The sequence below is a fragment of the Osmia bicornis genome, chromosome 1 (genome assembly GCF_907164935.1).
Source record: "Osmia bicornis bicornis chromosome 1, iOsmBic2.1, whole genome shotgun sequence".
Taxonomy (NCBI): domain Eukaryota; kingdom Metazoa; phylum Arthropoda; class Insecta; order Hymenoptera; family Megachilidae; genus Osmia; species Osmia bicornis.
The window spans coordinates 7,021,760-7,041,708 of NC_060216.1; the positions used below are offsets into that span (position 1 = coordinate 7,021,760).

At 46.5% G+C, this 19,949-nt stretch overlaps 1 protein-coding gene across 10 annotated transcripts in view; it reads right to left on the minus strand.

Annotated features, from left to right (window-relative positions):
• Positions 1-19,949, minus strand: part of LOC114882287 (SH3 and multiple ankyrin repeat domains protein 3) — a 96,094-nt gene that overhangs the window by 5,713 nt on the left and 70,432 nt on the right. For 7 of the 10 annotated variants that reach the window (XM_029199190.2, XM_029199186.2, XM_029199194.2 and 4 more), the window contains 9 exons: positions 8,794-8,919; positions 5,654-5,834; positions 5,037-5,356; positions 4,544-4,808; positions 1,866-2,601; positions 1,322-1,551; positions 635-811; positions 341-551; positions 67-268 (listed from right to left, as the gene is read on the minus strand). In XM_029199190.2, the coding sequence (XP_029055023.1) occupies positions 67-268; positions 341-551; positions 635-811; positions 1,322-1,551; positions 1,866-2,601; positions 4,544-4,808; positions 5,037-5,356; positions 5,654-5,834; positions 8,794-8,919 (2,448 nt within the window). Of the gene's footprint in view, positions 1-66; positions 269-340; positions 552-634; positions 812-1,321; positions 1,552-1,865; positions 2,602-4,543; positions 4,809-5,036; positions 5,357-5,653; positions 5,835-8,011; positions 8,171-8,793; positions 8,920-19,949 lie in introns of those variants that run through there. The other 3 variants (XM_029199201.2, XM_029199199.2, XM_029199196.2) reach the window with 2 other exon arrangements.

Sequence of the window (19,949 nt, forward strand, 5' to 3'; positions counted from 1 at the left end):
CACGCCCTGTTGATTTGCATCAGGCATCAGCACCTTTTCAAACGAAAGAACAATGAGACAACTTACTTGAATGAGGAAGTCCCCTTTTCGAAGACCAGCCAGGTCGGCCACTCCTCCTTGATCCACGTCGTCGAGGTACTGCAAGGCGGGGTACCTGGCAGACGGCGTCAGTTCCATCAAAGGCGAAGTTGCCTTCGCGCCTCGTAGCACGAAACCGAATCCTTTCCTCGAGCGATGCAGCACCACGGTACGAGGTTCGGACGTAACTCTGTAAACGATCAGATTAAATTGCGTGTCTCGTAGTATTTGAAATTCAACGAGAGATACAAATGGTACTTACGGTTTCTTCAATCTAGGAGCAGTAGCGAAATACTTGTGCTGCGATTCTCTGCGGCCCAATACTCTGTTACGTCCATCCCTGGCCGGCTGAGGACCCAACGGGATGTTCGTATGGCGAAGTCTAACTTCCTGCACGCAGTGTGCAGGAAATAGACCCGTGCCCTGACCGCGAAGGACTCCTTCGAGAAGACCACAGTCGGTAGCTCCCGTGACTGTCCCAACAAAAACGAAAAGAAGAAAATAAATTTATAGTAAAGAGAAAATAAAGAAGGTGTCGAGATGACGAAGGAAATACCTTCGAGGATGTCTCCTTGATTGATGTTCAGATGTCCCAGGATCCCGCTGTTGTAGCTTTCAACGCAGACGACGGTAGTTCCAGGGATGGAGAGGGAATTGGTGGTGTCCGACTGAGAGGTGCCAACTCCGGAACTGTCGCTGATCACATCGGAGGCTGTGTCACCCAGGCTCTTGTCTAGAAATTCACAGAATAAATGGAGGCTTGGTTCCATTCTCGCGGTTCAATCAACTTGGTCGCCTTAGAGTGATGAACGTCATGCAACGCTAGATGATTCAGAACGGGTGTGTGTCTGTGTGTGTGTGTGTGTGTGATGCTACCTTAAATCTAGGAAGAATCTCATCATCATTGAACTCGTCTATAACTATTCAGCACGTGGCAGTAACGAAAGTCTAGGTTGCTGTGATGTTACATCCGCTAATAAGCTCGCGGGATCTTGATGGTGATGGTTCGACGTTCGAGTCACGCCATATATATAAAAAATAATCTCTCGCTCTCCGTCCAAATTGTATCTCTATGTTTGTTCGCGTCATTCTTGCATTCGTGTATTATCCATATAAACAGGCAGCAGGGAGGATCCTCTCGTTGAAGGGTGCTGGGTGCTTTCCTTCTCTCGTCCGACGAGAGAGATCGTGGTTAAAGGTCGAAGAAAATAAACCTGTGTGTTTGTGTGTGTTTGTGGTATACCTGTGACGATGCTGGCGGAATCTTCGCCGGACGGTTGATTGCTGCCTTCGGATAGGCTCGAGCTAGCCGAGCTGAAAGGAGCTAGACTCCTGCTGCTCGGCGACGGCGACGGCGGCATCTCCATCGTTCTATGCAAGTCGAGACGGTGTTGAAGCTCGAGACGGTGTTCTTGCAGCCTTGTCAGCCCCTCCAATCTTACGTTCTGATAGTTCTCCGTGGTCGCTGGTAATCTTGAAATGGAGCGTAACTCGTATAGGGTCGAACGTTGATGCTCGACAAATCTCGCGAGATTAGCGTAAATTGTCTTTGCTTCGAATTCGAGTAACCCCAATTAATACGCGATGGAAGAAGATAACAACACCGTTCCTCCTTTCATGAAAATCGAACCTCCTCTTATCTTTGCACGTCGGCGACGAACGTGTGGTTCGATCTTCAGCAAAGAAAGGAATGGAGGAAAAAGAAAAATAATGGGCTAAGAAAATCGAATTTCGAGAGCAATCGATTCTCGCGCGCGATAGGGAACGCAAAGACAGTTTATGCTTACCTCGCGTTAGGATCCCTCAGCGAATTCGGGCTCTGGTACTCCGACGTGATCCGATGGCCGTTCTGCTCGAGGGATCTGCCGGTGGCCATGTGTTGCTCGGACGGTATTCTTTGTAGGTCGTTTCTGGTTGTGTCGATGGACGGTACTCTGGCGAGGCTGCCGTGATGCGACTCGGTCCTCGCGATCGAGCCGGTCGTGCCGGTGTATTGGTCACCGGACAAACCTCTGCTCGGATACTGCTCGGTGGACGGTACTCTGCTTAGCGTACCGGTCGGGTATTGTTCGGTGGACGGTACTCTGGTTAGCGTACCGGTACCCACGGTGTATTGGTCAGAGGAGATGAGCCTGGTAACGGTGGTAGAAGCGGTCGTGGCCGCGATCGGGCTGGCGTATTGTTCGCCGGACGGTACTCTGTTCAGCGTACCGGTGGATAGGTACTGTTGTTGTTCGGTGGACGGTACTCTGGTGAGGTTGCCGGTCGCGTATTGCTCGGCGGACGGTACTCTCGTGACCGCGTTGATGCTCGACGTGTACTGCTCCACCGAGATCGTTCTGGTGAGGCTAGGACCGCCGGATGCGGTCGTTCCGGAAGCGATGTGATGCTGTTGTTCGGCGGACGGTATCCTGGTGAGGGTGCCCAAGTTACTGGCCGAACAGCTCGTGGTCATCGTGGACGCGCCGCCAAAGGCCACCGAGCGTCGTTTCGGGTTGTAGCGTGGCGGCCCTTTAAACGGTACTGCAAAATCGAGGGTTGCAAGGTTAAGTAAAGAAAGGATTACTTAGCCTTACAAGTATTCGTCTTCCTCGAAACGAACGACCCGTTTCTCCTGCCACTCGCCTGCCTTTCTTTTTCTCCTCTCACGAGTCGAAAGATATCACGACCGATTTTCCCGACAGGTGACACGAACTTTTCAACGAGTCGCTCGACACTTTGTTTCGAGCCAACGGCTGCTTTCAGAACGGCGTGTTCTAGCGCTTCTGATTTGGTGCTTTAGAATCGTCCCACGATTCTTGGCGCACCGTTTCACGGATCGAAGATCGCCACGGAACTTATCAAAGCGGACTCGCAAGCTGTGCCGGTGCACACACACGCACCCACGCGCGTCTACTCAAACGTTACTCGACAGGTGATCGTTCGCGTGTTAGAAACAACAACGATCCAACTTGTTGTTAGTCTTCAGATCCGTACAGTCACGTGTAACGTTACTTGCAATATATTATGTAATTTAACGCGAATTTTCCTTGAGAAGAGGAAGAGTAGTTAGAGTGTAACCTTCTCCTATACTTCTTCCTAAAAAGAGGAGTCATCTATGCACCAACAATACTCAAATAAATCATTCGCGTTCAATTACGCGATACGTTACATCGCGTTACACGTGTCTGTACCACCTATAAAAAAAAGCTGTGAATGAAGCACACGCGACAGTCACGCATTCGTCGCGGTTTGCTTGTATCTGTTTTGTACGATACAATGTGGCCGAGGTTATCAGTCACAGTTTTAGTTAGACACAGCTTATGCATCGGATGATTTTGATGCAATCACCGTCGCAAGATTTTGGACGAGCTTCTATTCGTCCACCATGACACATGAAAACTCACAAATTACGTCGAAACTACCCAAACATTACTAATCAACCTGTTCTCGCGACTTCAACGCTGCAGGATACATCGATCGAACAAAGTTCGTTCCAACAATTATCGCATCAGTTTGGTGTAAAAAGTTCCAGTCATAAATCTTCGAAACAGTAATGATTTTTTTTTTTTTTTTTTTTTGAAAAGGAAACACAACAAACGTTTTACACCAACCTAAATACATCGAAATCGATCGATAATCCAGCAACGATGATGCCACTCGATCCAAAGATACGGCATCGTTAGTTACTCAACAAAAAAGCGATTAAAAAACTTCAGTCGTTACTTGCCGTTACGGTTACAAAAGAATACTCGACACGTCTTACAAGACCATCACCACCAAAAAATCTCACCAGACTGTTACAAAGATCGTACGTTTTAATTACACAGCACAGAAACACAAATACACGCACAATTCTGTATACGTACATAAACGATATGGAGATTTGTACACTAGTCGTCTAATCTAACATAAGTGTCTCTACTTTCTATCGACAAGCGCTGAAGCGTGTGTTGTCTTCGACAAGGTGGAGAAGATGAAGAAGAGAAAAAGAGAGAGAGAAAAAAAAAAATAGAACACCAAAAGCTGTACTACGTGCATGCACATGCCAAGCTGTTCGAGACGTGCTACCAAACAGTTCCCCGAACGATCTCGATCGAAGTCCACGTTTTTCGTTTTACTTTCATTATCTGATAACTCGATCGCGTTCCGTAATCTCGAGTGTAAAACGATGTCGTCGAACGTTCTAATTTACAATGGATTTAAGAAGAACAGACGAATTTGCCGGAATCATGTACTCGTTATTACTTGTTACGCAATGTACAACCGATCGAAGGTTAAAGATAAGGTTGTATTTAACAATATTGACCGATGGATTATCTCTCGAACAACGGAGGTGGGCCAATTGTGACCTTGACCAACGGAACACCTTTCTAAATTAAAATTAAAAATCGTTTGAAAAATCGCACGAAATTTAACTGGTCTACGGTATACCCCTTCGCCAATCATCCCTGTTGCTCGATGTCGGGATCGTGACGGAACTCACCAACTTCTTCTGGCTGATAGTTCTTGATGACCTCGGCTAACTCCATGTTCCCAGCGATCACGGCTACCTGGTACGGTGTTTGGTTCGCGTAATTCAAACTGTCTTTCTGGGCACCTCTGAACAGCAACTGGCGTATACAAGAGGAGTCCGTATTGTTCACTGCGCAAACGTGCAACGGTGTATTACCGGATGCGTTACGCGCGTTCATGTCGGCGCCGTAAAAAAGCAAGTGATCCAGGTGCTGGACCAGGTTGTTGCGGCAGGCCTGCGAAGATACATCAGCAAAGTTATCGATTATCGAAGGGGAGACGATTATAATTAAACCGAGCTTCAGTTCTGTCCTTTAAATCTACCCTTCGTTTGTAAGCGAACGAAAAAAAAATAAAAAAAAAGATTGTAAATTCGAAGGAACGAGGGATACGATGGCAGATTTTCAACCCTTCGCGTGTTAATCGAACAAAAAGGGTTTCGAATACTGAAATTGTCGTTTAACCTGATGCACTTCCTGCCAGCCCTGCAGATCCTGAGCGCCAATGGTGGCGTGATCGTGGAGCAGCGTTTCGCAGAGCATCGGATCAGTTTTGTAAATAACGCTGTAATAAAGCGGCGTCAGCCCCTTGGTGTCTTTGTAATTTGGACTGGCGCCAAGTTCGAGTAACGTTTTCACCGCCTCTAAACTGTTCCTCTCGACGGCTCGATGCATCGCCGTCAAACCCTCCTTCGTTCGATAATCCAACAGGGCGCCTCCGTTCACCAGGGCTATTATCACCTTCGACGGCTTCTTCAAAGTGGTAGCCAAGGTTAATGGAGTTTCTGCAAGAATAACACAGCTGCTTTTTCTCTGGCTCGAAGCTCGTCGTCAGGGATACGAGTCAATGAATATTGAAACGAATCCAAAGTACGCGATTTCGTGACATGAAATTATTGCGAAACGGCACCAACGGTACATCGATTTAAACCTTGAAGTTTGACGAACAGTTTGATCCATGATCGACCCATTTGGTTCTTTAACTCGCCTACAATTTTTTATCTTAACGAAACGTACTATTTTGCGAGAGTTTACACAGGACTATGGAAAGAATTGAAAACAAAAGAAAACCGGCTTCTTACCTCCGGTTTCCTGGCAATGGAAATTAGGATCTAGACCCTTGCTGCACATCTTGGCGATCTTCTCCACCTGGCTGTTTGCCACGTATTCCAGTAACCTTCGCAGGTTCGTTCGCGTGTGCATCGCCTTCAGCTGTTTCTCGTCCAGATGCAGCATCTTGTAGACCCGCCTTTTGTACTTGAGCTGCGAATTTCAAAAGCGACGATATGGCTTTAACCGAACTATCATCCATCATTCGCGCGATGCTCGCGCGAGGAGATTGAAGCGAACGGCTTCGTCCGGCCGTGACGTCTAGACACCGTACCGCACGCTTTTTCGAGGCCCCGTTTTGCTCGATCGCTACATCGCGATACCGTCGACATTCTTCTTCGTAGTATTTTATTTTTTGTTTAAATATATTTCCTTCTAACGATGCATAGCAAGAGAACGGTGAACGGTTGAAGTATTAAAATTATCCCGACTCGACGGGGATTCACCCTGTCGCTTCCTGGTGGTTTGCCGGTTCTTTGTAATTATCGGACGCGTCATACTTCATAGCGTTAGATTACCGACGGATAGGCAATATCGCGGCTACGGCCGCGTTAATGACCACCGTTAGCAGCAATTATGATTATCAAGGGAGCTGCGATGCAAATTAGAGACACGCCGTACGCTTACCGCGTACGTATACGTCATCCCCTTCTTTCGAGGAGGATCGCTTTAACCGCTAAACTATTCGGCTGAAACGAATTCCTTTCAACGTCTACAGGACGACTCAAAATGGATACGCCCGCCCGTGAATGGTGGTCAACGATCGAGCCTAGGTGTTTCGCGAGACGAACGTGACACCGTGGTAGGTAGTTAGAAGTGGCTATCAGTCGTGAGTCAGCTCGTCCCTGAAAGTGAATCTCGCGTGACGAGAACCGAGGGGTACTCGCCAGCGCAACCCTGGATCGATGAGTGTAAGAAACAAAAAAATAAAATAATAAAAAATTTAAAAAAAGAAGGCTGTTGCGAACACCGATGGTACCGAATACAGGTGTGATCTATGGGCCTGTCTAACCTCTCGTATTTATTTCTATCCGCGTTATTGCGTGCAACTTAGCCGCGGTACGAGAGGTAGATGAAGAAATAAGAAAAAAAAGGAGGGTGGTGGGGGGGGGAGAAAAAAGATGAAAAGTAAAACACGCTGCGTTCCATCTTCAGACGTTCGCACTTTATCTACATCTTCCACCTCGACGTTGAAATATTTCGCGAAATGGACGAGCTGAAAATCCTCCGGCTCTCTTCAAGCGGATCAAGGTCGCGCCTGGAGAAGAGAAAAATCGATCATTCTTGGCCTTTTAACCGATGGATCGTTCGTTTTTCCTCTGCAAGGTAACTCGGTCAGATGGTTTCGCGAAATTTTAGCTAGATTTTCGTGCAATTCGGCGAACTGCGAGCGAGAATGGTTGGAATTACGAGCGGCGCGCACCGGGTGGATCGAATACGCGGTCAGGGAACGAGGAAACCGGAACGAAGCCATTCGTCGAACGGACTCTTTCGTTCGCAGGTGACAAACGTGTCGGATAATTTGTAACTCGTGCGAGCTGAACGAGCCTCGAAAGGTAAGCAAACGGAGTCGGGAAAGTGAATCCTCTCTGCGCTGGAACCGATCGAAGCCCTCGACGGAGACGAGAAGAACAACAGGAACGCGAACACCGAGACGAGAACTAGATCCGGTTACGCAAGAAAACACACCACGGCCAGCATCCAGATCTCGTTAACCAACCGTGGGATTATTTGTTTTTCGCAAATTCCCGTTTCAAACAGTCATCCAGGATCGACGACTCTCGGATGCAGGCGTGTCTTCGAGTGCATCGCCTTCGACGAGCCAACTATTTCTTTTTCTATTTTCAATTAATCGGCAAGTTTTACCTTGCCACGCAGCAAATCGAATATTCCGAAGGATATTAGATTTTAGAACTGCCATTAATGTAATGTAATTAATGTATTGATTATTGCTGGCTATTAATAGATTGACCGTCATAGGGAAAGCGGATGTATGCAACATGGTGGTCGCGATGCATCGATAATGCAACAAATTGAATGTAATAAAAAAATTAAATTATTAAGTAATTTTAATATTGTACCAATAAAATACAGGAATATATGATAAAAAATTAAGTGCCTGTGTTCTTAATGACTTGCCTTACCACATATAGCCACTTTCACTACGGTAGTCGACGCGTTAATATTCGCAATAATCTATACTACTGTGTGTCTTATTAATCATGATTACTCGTACTGTGAAAGTGTTTCAGTGCCACAGTGGAAATGATCAAGTGCACAGTGTGCGAGATGACAGATGGATTTTAAAGGGTTAAATTATGAAGAGTTACTATTTTATCCAGATGAATCGGGCTTTCCGCCACGGAATCTTCAGTGTCCGAGAACGAGTTCTTTCTGAATCTCAAAGCCATGATTATTTCGTCGAAAAAAGAACGTATGCACTTGAAGGAAGTGTTCAACACGCGTCAAGGCTTGTTATTCCACCACGGTCAGGAGCAACCCTTCTTCCTCGATCGACTAGAACGCACTGTTTTCCGCTCGCCAGGTGAAGAGAAAAAAATAGACTCGCGGAAAAAATAGCCACGGACCCTCCTTGACCCGAGGGACGCAGAAAAAACGTGGTAGCTGTCGGTTGTCGAGCAAACCCCTTGATATTCACAAGCAAAACCTTTTTCTCGATTCTTTCTCTCTCTCTCTCTCTCTCTCTCTCTCTCTCTCTCTCTCTCGTTCCCTTTGAGAGGACACGTCAATGGGACCGGGCAATCTTGTAGCTGAAATAACCTTTTCGACCGCGTCAATGCACCCCCGGAGCCTATTTAAACCCCCGCATTCAACCTTTCTCTATCGACGATTATTCGCCACGAGAATAGTCGCGGAGGTCAGGGATGAAAATTCAGATTATCCCATTAGCAGCGGCGCACCTTACCCGGAATCTGATTAGTCGAGATTTGATTTTACATATAGATATTCACGACGCGATAAATTTTCGAGGTTCTTTCAAAGGATTTGAGGCTACGACTCTTTAGGTTAAGAATTTTTGGAATAATTTTCCGCAAACGGACGCATCGAGGAAACAAAGTTAAAAAAAAGAAAAGAAAAATGTGTCTCTTACCTCCAAGTAGCCGACGGGTCCATTGAAGGGATAATCGCCCAGGCGACGTTCCTCGTCCAAGAATTTTCCGGCTTTTCCATTCACCGGCGGACAGAACAAGCCGTAATTGAAGCTTTCCTTCAGCTCCTGCAAACCATCACAGTTTCCCAGATTAATCGAAAACCTGTCCCGGCGAACCAGCGACCCGCCACCCCCGTTCTACTAAACACATACTATTTCATGCAAAAGGGTACACTCAGGACGTAGGTAGATATACAGGGTGTTAAAAAATACCCTGAAGACCTCTACACCGGTGGATAGATCACGAAAAATCGAAGTGAAAAGTTATGTAGTATTTTTCGATGGGATCAGTAGTTTAGCCACATTTCGTTTTTGGAAATTGAAAAATTGATCAATCAGCGCGCAGCTTGAGTGGCAAATCTCCTCTGCCGCCTACGAGCCGCGCTGCTGAGCGTCGCGCTTACGCATACGCCGAGAGTCTACTGGGCAAATTATTTGTTTGTTTAATCTATTAGTGGGTCATACCCAATTGTTTCAATTTATTAAACGGTTTGATAAATTGTACACGTACAATTCGAACATATCCAAAAAAACCATAAAATTGCTATCTTTACAATAGCAAACAATGTTTGAATTATTTAAATAATTAATTAATTCCATCTCCACTAAACTCTCGGCGCATGCGTCGGTCTTGCCATTCAAGCTGCGCGCTGATTGGTCAATTTTCTCAATTTTCAACAACGAAATATGGCTAAACTACTGATCCCATCGAAAAATGCTACATAACTTTTCACTTCGATTTTTCGTGATCTATCCATCGGTGTATAGGTCTTCAGGGTATTTTTTAATACCCTGTATATTTAGACGTTTCAAATCGAACGGATTTAAGCTTCTATTTTCTGCATCGAATCGATTTCAATGTACGTAGGTACTAAAATGCGGGGATATCAAAGCTTCCTCTTGCTACATATATTTTCGATCAGAATATCTTTTAGAGAGATTTCTGAAACTGATTACCGCGCCACTTATCACAAGCAATCCTATTAAATTCCAGGAGGTATAGATAAAACAAATTCCAGTACAGTAAAAAATAACGTGTCAAATTGATTCCAAGTGAAATCGCTATCAGAGAGCAATTTTTGTTCAATATTATCACGAAAGTCGAGGCGTACAAATGTTTCCCAACGCTGTTCGAAGAGGAAACCCGTCGTCGTAATCAAATAATAAGAATATTCGAGGAATTCGAGGAGGATGATCGGTATCTGGTGGTGTAGTTTGCGAAACGCGTTTCGATCAACCTTTCCCTGGGAGGGAAACATCCCCTCGACGAAAGACATTTTATCCTCGTAATGAAAGACATTAAGTTTCGTTTCCGTCTTCTTTCCACCTACGATGATCCCGCGTGCTCCGTTGAAATAATATGCTTCGATTTCACCGGCGACAGGCAGTAAAGTATGGAATTTACGGACCGTACACAGGGAATTTCGCCATCGTTCTTCCTCACGCGCTGCGTGCCGCCAGCTTTCTTTGTATACACGACACCCTTTATCTTCTCCGGCGACAGCTCTCGTACGTTCTCCTCGTGGGATGCGCAACGAGACTTCCTCCACCGCCGTCCTGCTGTTTCAGAACGCGGAATCGTACGACCAACTGCTTTCGCGATGATATATCCGTTTGACGAATAGGATTATACGACGCAATGGAGGAGAAGAAAAGTAGTCGCTGTGAAAAATGAAAATCACACGAGTGCTCTGAATCGGAGGCTCGGAAACGGGGTCAAATCGGTGCTGATTGCACGGAGGGAGAATGAATTGGAGCAGAATGCGTTCGAGGGTGCGACGAGGGTCAAAGGATTAAAACAACCCATCGAGTTTCAGCGACTAACAATCGTCCCAGAAGAACGGAGCTTCAACTTCCTTCGATTTCCGCTCGCGAGGATGGTGTATTTTAGCGTGCGGAACGCGTCCCGCTCGAGGATAGGAGGATGGAACGCGTTCAAGTTGTCGGAAACGTTTCGTTCCGATGGAAAGTCGCCGGCGGCGCGAAAAACGGCCACGAAGAAACGAAACGCGTGCCGTCCACGGTGGGCGCACAGAATGGTACGTTACCAGCGGTCGTACACGGTGTTTCACCGGTAAAAAACCGAGCGACCAACGAAGGTAGAGGACGAAGGGAGAGACGATGCGAGGAAAGGGCAGAAAGGGACAGCGAGAGAGATCCACCCAACAATCATGGCAACAATAGCCAAGAGTGGAACACGTGCCAAATTAAAGGCCTCGAACGAAAGTACCGAGGTGCGCGAGTGTCTGGTCCCCGTTTAAAGCGTCTCTGATGCAGGCAGAGTGTGGCTGAGAATCAGCCTATAAAAAAAAGAGAAAGAGAAAAAAGAAACGCCACCGAAAGGGAGGAAAAGGGCCGCAGAGGGGACAAAGCGAACGATCTTTACGTTTGATGCGACCAGGAATTCTCCAGCCCTCTGCCATGGAATCTCGAGTTTTCGCTTCGAACCAATTTAGACGCGTCTGTAATCTTGATAATTAATCACCGGCTGACGCATGGACCATTGGTGGTCCATGCCGGTCGGACGCGCAACTTTCGTTAACCCTTCGAGGTCGACGAACTCGTACACAGAATGCGTTCGCAGAAAATTTCAAACGACCGGTTACCAGTTACAGTTAACAACGAACAATTTCGAAATACCGAAAATTTGACAGGAATTCTCTAGTTTCTCGTGACGCGTTTCGCTGCTCCTCCAGCGGCACACGTAAAAGCACGTGAAGTGTCCATTTCCAGCGCGACGAATTACGCGTGTGCACCGTGTACGGATGCAAATTCCACCGTCCATTTCCCTAATCCAGCTCGGTCGTTGACGCGTTCATGAATTTATGCATTTATACTCTCGCCGAGAGCGATCAGAAGTTTCTAATTCTCTCGGTGGATCCGTCCACTAAATTGGACGAAAAATACTAGGGTGCATACCGCGAGATGAACAGCAGCGAGGATCAAATAAAAATAAAAGAAACGAAACTGGTGGGACCAACTTTCACTCCAAAGAAGACGTAGGTTACGATCTTCTCTCGATGCTCTGCCGACACGTATTTGTTGTTATTGGAGGGACGGAAGGATAAAATTGCGCAATCGCTTCGTTGAGCAACCGTGAAAGATAAATTGTTGGAAAAATGATTTGTTCACAGCTTGCTAATCGTCGATAAAAACGCTTAATGGCGAACGATTATAAAATTCCCCCTTTGAAATTGTTTCTTTGAAAGGGGATTCGAGGATTTTGATGACATCATTAAACGTCACCGGTTAAATCAACATTTACCTTTCTCCTTTCGCGTTGTTCTACCCTGAAAGGTTGAAAAAAGAAAAAACCGTCTCTCGCTCGTTCTTTCGTTTCCTTCCGGTAGGACTCCTTCAGGAAACTCTTTCCTCGACGGAATGGAAGTTGCACAGCGAGTCCAACAGTTTCGACGTGTTTACACGGTGATGAGAATCGGGAACGAGTCCGTTAACGAAGACAAAATTTAACGAACGTCCAGACCGTGTTTCTTCTCGCTCGTCCTCTTTCATTACTTTTCTCCTTTTTTCATCTACGCCCGCGGCTCGAGGTCGCTAACGATCGCGACCAGCTCCGAAGAAACCTTCTCGCGAACGCATTAGCGAGCCTTCGGTTATCGTTTCGAACTCGAACCACCTCGGTTCAGTCGTTGGTGCCGCGCTTTTTGATAATCGTTAAATCCTAATTGGCTGCAAAACGTTCGATGGCGTATCGTCTCTGCAAGTGGCACGTCAAGAAATAGCATCGTATCGTAAAACAAGTAGCTACCTTAGCAAGTGGCGAGCTACCGAGGCAAGCTCCCGCCACTTAGGGAAGTAATACTGTGCTCTACTCGATGTAACTTGTCTCCGCTTTCATTCGCCACGAATGCCTCTAAACGAGTGGCTCCTTGGTACGGCTGCCTTTTCCAGCCACCCTTTGTTTATCCATTTCGTCTCTCATCCCGAGCGGGTCGTCTCGACTTGGGATTTTCTGCGAAATTCTCTCTCTCCCTCTGGCGAATATTTTCCTTCCGTATTTCAGGGGAGGAAAGAACAACGAAGGTACGTCGCAATTACGGAAGAAAATGCCTGCGATTCCTCGCAGGCGAACTCCGTTGACCGGTGGACGCTGGACGCGCGTCGACCAGCCCGAGCTCTCCTCTCGCATTTTTCCACGCTTTCGTTCGTCGAGTACACGCTCGTGCGTGTACGCGGACTCGTCTACCTATGTACGTGTATAAATTCCGAAAGCGAGCATCTCGTATGGGGGCGCGTTAAACGGTCAGACCCTTTTGTACGGCCCTGTATGGGAGAATAATGGTCGAACCGTGTCTCAATCGTGCTTTATGGGATGTAATTGCGGTCTGGCAAGGGGCCTTGCCGATGTTAAGCTCGGCCGGTTCGTGTGCGGACGGTACAACAGCGCGGAGAACCCAGCCAGGATAGAAGCGTTACGATTTTAACCTTCGCAACGAACCACGAGACGAGTTTTCGTCTGAATACGTCGACGGGACGATCGTCGACGATGTCCCTCGAATTCTGTTTCGACCCACCCTGGATGCCGAAAGAAACGCGGGACCATTTGGAAAAACCACCTTGCCATGGGGAACCAGAAGACTTCGGAGCTTAGGCACCCTTAAGACCTTCCATACAATTTATTCCGTACACGTTAAGACAATAAAGAAACTGTATAAAAAGAAAAAGCTTTCTTTTCCCTCGGACTCACTCTGAACCTGGTATCCCTGCTCGTCCGGGGTCACCAGCCTCGAGTATTTTTATCCGAACAGGACCGGTGCGATGCTGTCTCGTTTAATTAACGCGCACCGTAGGACCCTACAAATTGCTAGAGCAAATACGCGAATTTCGTGGGGCCGCTCGGTCGTTCGTCAATTAGAAGGTTCCGCGAACGAGCAACGGGAGCGTGTGTCGAGCCGGTGACGTTAAACAAACGGGCCGTGCGTCTACCCGAAACATCGTAAACCTCTTTAACGAGGAGGAAAGCAGAGGTACGCGTGTTACGAAACGGCTGTCGCGTCCATAAACGCGTAGGATTTCGATACGAGCTGAGATTACGAAATTCAGGAATCCATCCAACGGATTTGGACGTAAGAGACGTGGCTCGGTGGGTCCGCGAACCGGGAGGACGAGCACGACGCGGTCCACGAAGAGTCGCGGAAGAGGAGAACAAGAGGAAGAACGAGAGTTTCGTAAGGGAAGAGAGAAAGAGGTGAACACAAAGGGCGAAGTGGAATCACCAGTGGTCGGACCAACATCGGCGTTAAAGAGGAAATACGAGCCATAAACCTTCGATGCATGCGTTGGCTAAGCGACAGAGGGACGGAATACGAAATCAAATTGCCAACGCATCCGAAAAATAAAAAAGACAACCGGTGCTGACCATTTTCGAGCATTTGCATCGATGCACTGGCACCGGGACTGTTAACCTCACCGACTTCACCAGATCTTGTACGTACTCATGGTGTTCGCTTATGGTTTCTGTTTATAACAACGTTGAGATTTCGACACCGCTACACGGTTTCTTTCTTCTTCCCATATTTTCGGATAACGATCAGCCTGGGATATTGGGTAACACCGTGTTTCAAGATTAATCGTCGAATAAACAGAGTATTCCGTACCGAGTCTTATCTCGTTGTCCACAAATTACTTCATAGTCAAATATTTACTACGAAGTATCGTTTCGAGGAGAATTTCCTCGTCGTAAAGTGGAATTAGACGAATCGTATCAGCGAAGATGGGACTCGTTGAAAAATTAAATTGCTAAGCTCGATAAGATACCCAAGTGTTTTTGTTCTCTGTCGAAAGAAATATTTAATTTTGCAATTAAGTTTTAAGTTTAACCAGTTCTGATCTAAACTAGAAATTTCTCAAGATACTATCCGTACCTACCCTTTAACAGTTGAACACCATGTATAGAATGGAATTGAAACGAATCATTACTCAATTGGTAGGAAACCAGTTTAGCGGTTAGACTGATCTTTCAATTTAGGTTTATCGAGACTGCTGTCCTGTTTACGTTGCCAGTCAGCCGGAGATCCCTACGGTCTGACTCGTTTGCACACCCTGTATAAATAATAAAGGGACAAATGGAAGGAAGGAAACGAAGGAAAGAGAGAGAGAGAGAAAGGGAGAGGGAAAAGCAAGGAGATCCGGTGGAGAGTAGCGCCGTGAGGCGGAGAGGGCTCTCCTCTTCTTTCTTCTGCATCGGCCAGGACTTTAGAATGCAAATTGAACGCTACGAATCCTCGCCGCTCGTACCTTGGGGACAGAATCTGCTTAGGTGGCTATGGACAGTCGATGGTATGCCAGCCTTCTACCTACGACTACCGCGACTGTGTGCATCTAGACATTTATACACCGTCCTGTTCGACTCGCAATGGCGTAACCAATACGATTTCAACAGAGAAACATACACTTTTTTTTAAACGAATTTCACTTAAAAATTTAGTAGATGACATCTTCGAGCATTGTACCCGTAAAGTGTCAGAAAAATGATAAGTCCTAACCGTTGATATCACAGAGGGACGTGAAAAAACATCCGAAGAAATGTCACAGTGTCGTGATAAGAAAAGCTGCGACCTAGAATGGTCGAACGGAAAGATGTATAGAGGGTCAAGAGCACAAGTGTACGGGTCCCTTTGAAAAAGTGACCCGGATTCGAACCTTACGCCACTGTTGCACCGCATCAGCCGCGAGTTCTTCTAGCGGACGCGTGTAAGGGAAGGATTCGCGCGAGCGCGGCCTAGGTATAAATGGAAATCTGTATTTATGCAAGCGAGGGGAGTCGGTGTGCGTTCGTGGCAGGGTCCCGGGTCACACGATAATGATCTTATTACAGGAATTACGAGCTTTCCGCGGCACCGCGATCATCCTGGATCGGAAACGGCCGCGGGCCTAAGCCGCGTTCGCCGTTTTACTCCGGTACCCTGGTATCCGTCAGTTCCGGTTTCCAGTGCCTTTTCCCGTCTACGGATGTCGCACGCGCCGCGATTCTAGCACGGGCGCACGCTTCGAATACGGGTCGTACGCGCGTCGTTTCACGGAACAGCGGCGAGCTACGAAAGGAATAGAGAGAGAGAAACCCCGAAGGAACTGGCGCGGAACAAATGGAAAGAGCCTGCTTTCCTGCCGCGAGAACTGTTTCGTATTTATACTTTGTCGTGTAACTCGGAGAATCAACGGGTAAATCGACCAAGCGTGAAAGACGATTTTTACCGACACCCGTGAAGCTTCGATGAATGGGACAGCGGATCAGATGGGAATCTTACCGTTCCATTCCTGATTCACGCTGATTCGGAAGATTTCAGATAACGTTTCTACCTTGCACTAACCTGCCGTTTAATCCTTTAACAGTTTCACTGCCACGTTCGGCGAACCTGATGCCTTTTACTTCACGCTGAAATAAAGGCTACCATCCGTAGCGCTTCAGTGCGCGGAACTGACGGTGCACTTGAACTCTAACGTACTGTTAATGTTACGCTATATAGAATACAAGTACGTACCTTTTTACCAAGTATTCGAAGGTAATTAAATACTCCCGTCGCGCGAATGACAGCCTAAGTTTCATTTTTACTTGAAAGCTTATCGAACCTCTTGCTCTCGATTCTGTCACGATTCCGAAACGACTCGACGTCCTGTTGCAGAAACAGGTTTAACACCCGACGATCAAAGCGGATTAAAAAGCATCTCATAGAAACACGATTACGAATGAAAGCATTCGGTGAAAGAGTGGCGAGGGGAACCGATTTTTCCTGGAAGATCGATCATCGCGAACGGAACGCGAAGGGTCGTTTAGAGTCTCTATCGATTCTTAAGCTGGCCTCCGCTTTTTATCCGCTTCGAGACTGGTTATTAGAACTGGTTCCGCCTTTGTCATCCGGTTCCCGAACGGTCATGATCGCTACGTTTACCCACGATTACCAGCTCCTCTTCCGGTGAATTGGCCGAAGGAGGAAAAAAAAAAACCTACTACCGATTTCCTTTAATCGCGCAAAAACATCCTGTTAACAGACGTCTCGTCCGAGGTGCAAAGTGAAACTGAATTGAGACGTTTCGTTTTAACCACATCTGTTTTGCCCTTTTCTTTCGTCTGTCCTCGATCCGAGATAGTTTCTTCAAAGGACAATTAACGACAGAGTCGTCGACTGGTCTTCGATCGATTTCCAATGAAACGATCGGCAAAGAGATCCATTACATTGCTGCGTATGTGGTACCGAAATTAGTTCCTTGCTTTAATTTCTATGTCCCCGGATGGGATAATTATAGCCTCGCAAAAATGATGACTGTTTTTGTTTGTGGCGCCTATGAACGAAGAGAGATAGTACCTATACGCGATAAATATACGTATAACGCGATGGATGGTTTATTAGCGGAACGGTGAGTAATTTCCGTTAATTATCTCGGTAGTTAATTGCCACGATTCGTCGCGTTACTTCGTTACCAGCTTCCTGTTCCTCCCCCTCGACTAATCTATCCACGTGTACGACGCTTATCCTCTCTCGATCGTCGTCGAATCGTTCATTTTCAGATTAATCTCGTGAAGGTGTAGCGGTGTTAAACGGGTCGCAAGGTGGACAGGAAATTCGAGGAAGCCGAGCGAAGATGATGCTATGCTGCTTGTACCGAGTCGATCGCGAGCTACCATTTCGTGGGCACGCAATTTAAAGTCTTGATTAAGGTAATATCGAATTTTCGTGGCGGGTCGTCTGCTGCTCGCTCGCGTTCTCCTACTTTCTTCCGCGAATCGAGTTTCGTCGAGTAACTCAATTTTCTGGATCGGAGAATGCCTCTTCCCGCCGGTAATTGCCAATCAATTCCAGGGACCGATCGGCCGCCACGTGATCGATCGATCAATCGATTCGCTGCTCGATTGCCAGAGATTCTATTTAAGAAAAATATTCTGTTGCCTTTCGACGTCGATCAAACGACGGACGTCTTAATATTAAAATTACTTATTGAAATGTAAGTTTTGAAAATTTCATCTAGATACCAAGTTTAAATTCGAAGCAAACGATTTTTCAGCAGCTCGCGACGAAGCTGCAGTCCAAGAAGAGACAGAATCGATCTACTTTAAAGCGGCTATCGTTTAATAGGAATCTAAATGTCAAGTGTTCTAAACGAGGACTGATCAACGTGCCTGAAACGCGTTCGACGTTCCCTCCAGTCTAAAAATATTATCGAGCCACTGAAAAACGTAACAGATGCCACTCTCTCTGTGTCCCGTACGTTCGAAACTAACGAAAAAATAAAAATTCCATGGGAAGAGAGACATTTCGAATACCTACTCTCCGGTTTGATTTTAATCAAGTAAAGTTAACTCGGTTCGTTGGCAATTCGCAGCGTTTCGTTTCTGTCCCACGACGAAATCGATGTATCCGCTAATCGAAGTGGAAATTACACCGATGAACCGTGGCACTTGTCGAAAGGTGCAAATTGCCGGATATTACCAGTCGATCCGAAACATTTTGTCAGGGAATTTTCACCGGTGAACGCGTTTATCCGGAATTGGTCTCGACGCGAGAAAACTGTTCTTTAGCCAGCAATCAACGACCAATTCGAAAATAAACATCGCTGTCATTGATCGATCGATCCACATTGGAATTGCAGTTATTACAACTTTATTTACCCGAATTAACCCGCAATTCGATGGAAATCTCTACGAAAATGCTTGGAAAAATGTAGCCTGAAGAAAGAATCTTCGAGGTAACGCGTGTCGCTAAATCGACGAGTGTGCTTTTAGAAAAGAAAAGTGCCTCTCCAAGCATTTTTCTGACTGGCTAGTTCAACGAAAACCGCGTTCTCCTTCCTTTTTTTTCCTCGATCTCATCGATGGAACGCACGACACGACGAATCTCATTTCCTCGTTTTAAAAAACCGACACCCCGACTCGTGACCCCGATACGCCTCCATTTATTCTCTTTACGACGAGACTTTCATAGACTTCCTAATTAATAGTATCGATTACGTGTCAGGTGGACCATTTACCCTGTCGACTTCTCTCGAACAGGATTCGTTTTCGACGAATGAAAAAGCAGACGAGTGGATTCACGGCTGAATCTTTCTCACTGGGTTCAACTCGGGAAAGTTGAAAAAAAAAGGGTCGATTGAAACACATCGAGAAAAGGGTAATTAATTTTATACGAGCTGCCTTCGACTTTCCGTATTTGCAAGAAGGATTTACGGGGAACAGGGTCTTTAGATAGGAATGGGAATGGGAATGGAATTTATCAATCACTTTGAACGTACAGAGAAACTAGCAAAGAAAGGTTTTTCGCAAACTTCGAAAGAAGAGAAATGGGCACTTAGGATATTTAATTTTTAATAAGGGGTAGATGGAGTATAAAATGCTTCATTTTATAATTGACCAATCCGATAAATAAGAAGGATCCTGCGGAGTGGTTTCGTTCTCGCGGGATAGTCGCGTGAAGCAAAAGGAACGGCGATGGAGAAGACTAGATGGGGTTAAACAGCGGAATTATTGTTATGGTCGCGAATCCTGAACGGCATAGACTTTTATGGTCACCATCGCGTCGAGATAAACGTCGGACCCACGGTCAGTGGTTCTCATCGCGATTCGAAATTGCAATTTCAAACCGTTGCATTTGTAATATTTCATTGAAAGAAACGGAAAGTAAAACGAGATTCGTGAATGAGTACGAATATGGTCGAGCGTTTTTCCAAGGGTAAATCCGAACCCTTTTTCCCGTGATCGAGTTCGAATAGAGGAAGAGGAGGAGGAAGAAGCATCTTTCTAAATGATCTGAGAGATAGGAATTTTTTTTTTTCAGCTCGGACCTGGGCACGTAAGTTGGTGCACTTTACTGGTGGAGACGCGAGCGTGGAGCAGTAGCCAGCAACTGCAGCAGTCTTTTACCCGGGGCTCTCCAAGTGCAATCTCGTATTCATGAATTCCTTGTACGTAAGCCCCTTCCTCCTCGGCTCCACCTTCTTTCTCCGCCCGCGCTCCTTTCCTCTTTCCCTCTTCTCTTCTACTCCTCGTTGCCCTTCCGCCTCTCTAACAATCCTGTAAGCGCGTCGGTGCAGTGCCGAGGGGCCAAGAAAATCGTTCGCCGTTGCACTCTACCGCTGCCTGCTGC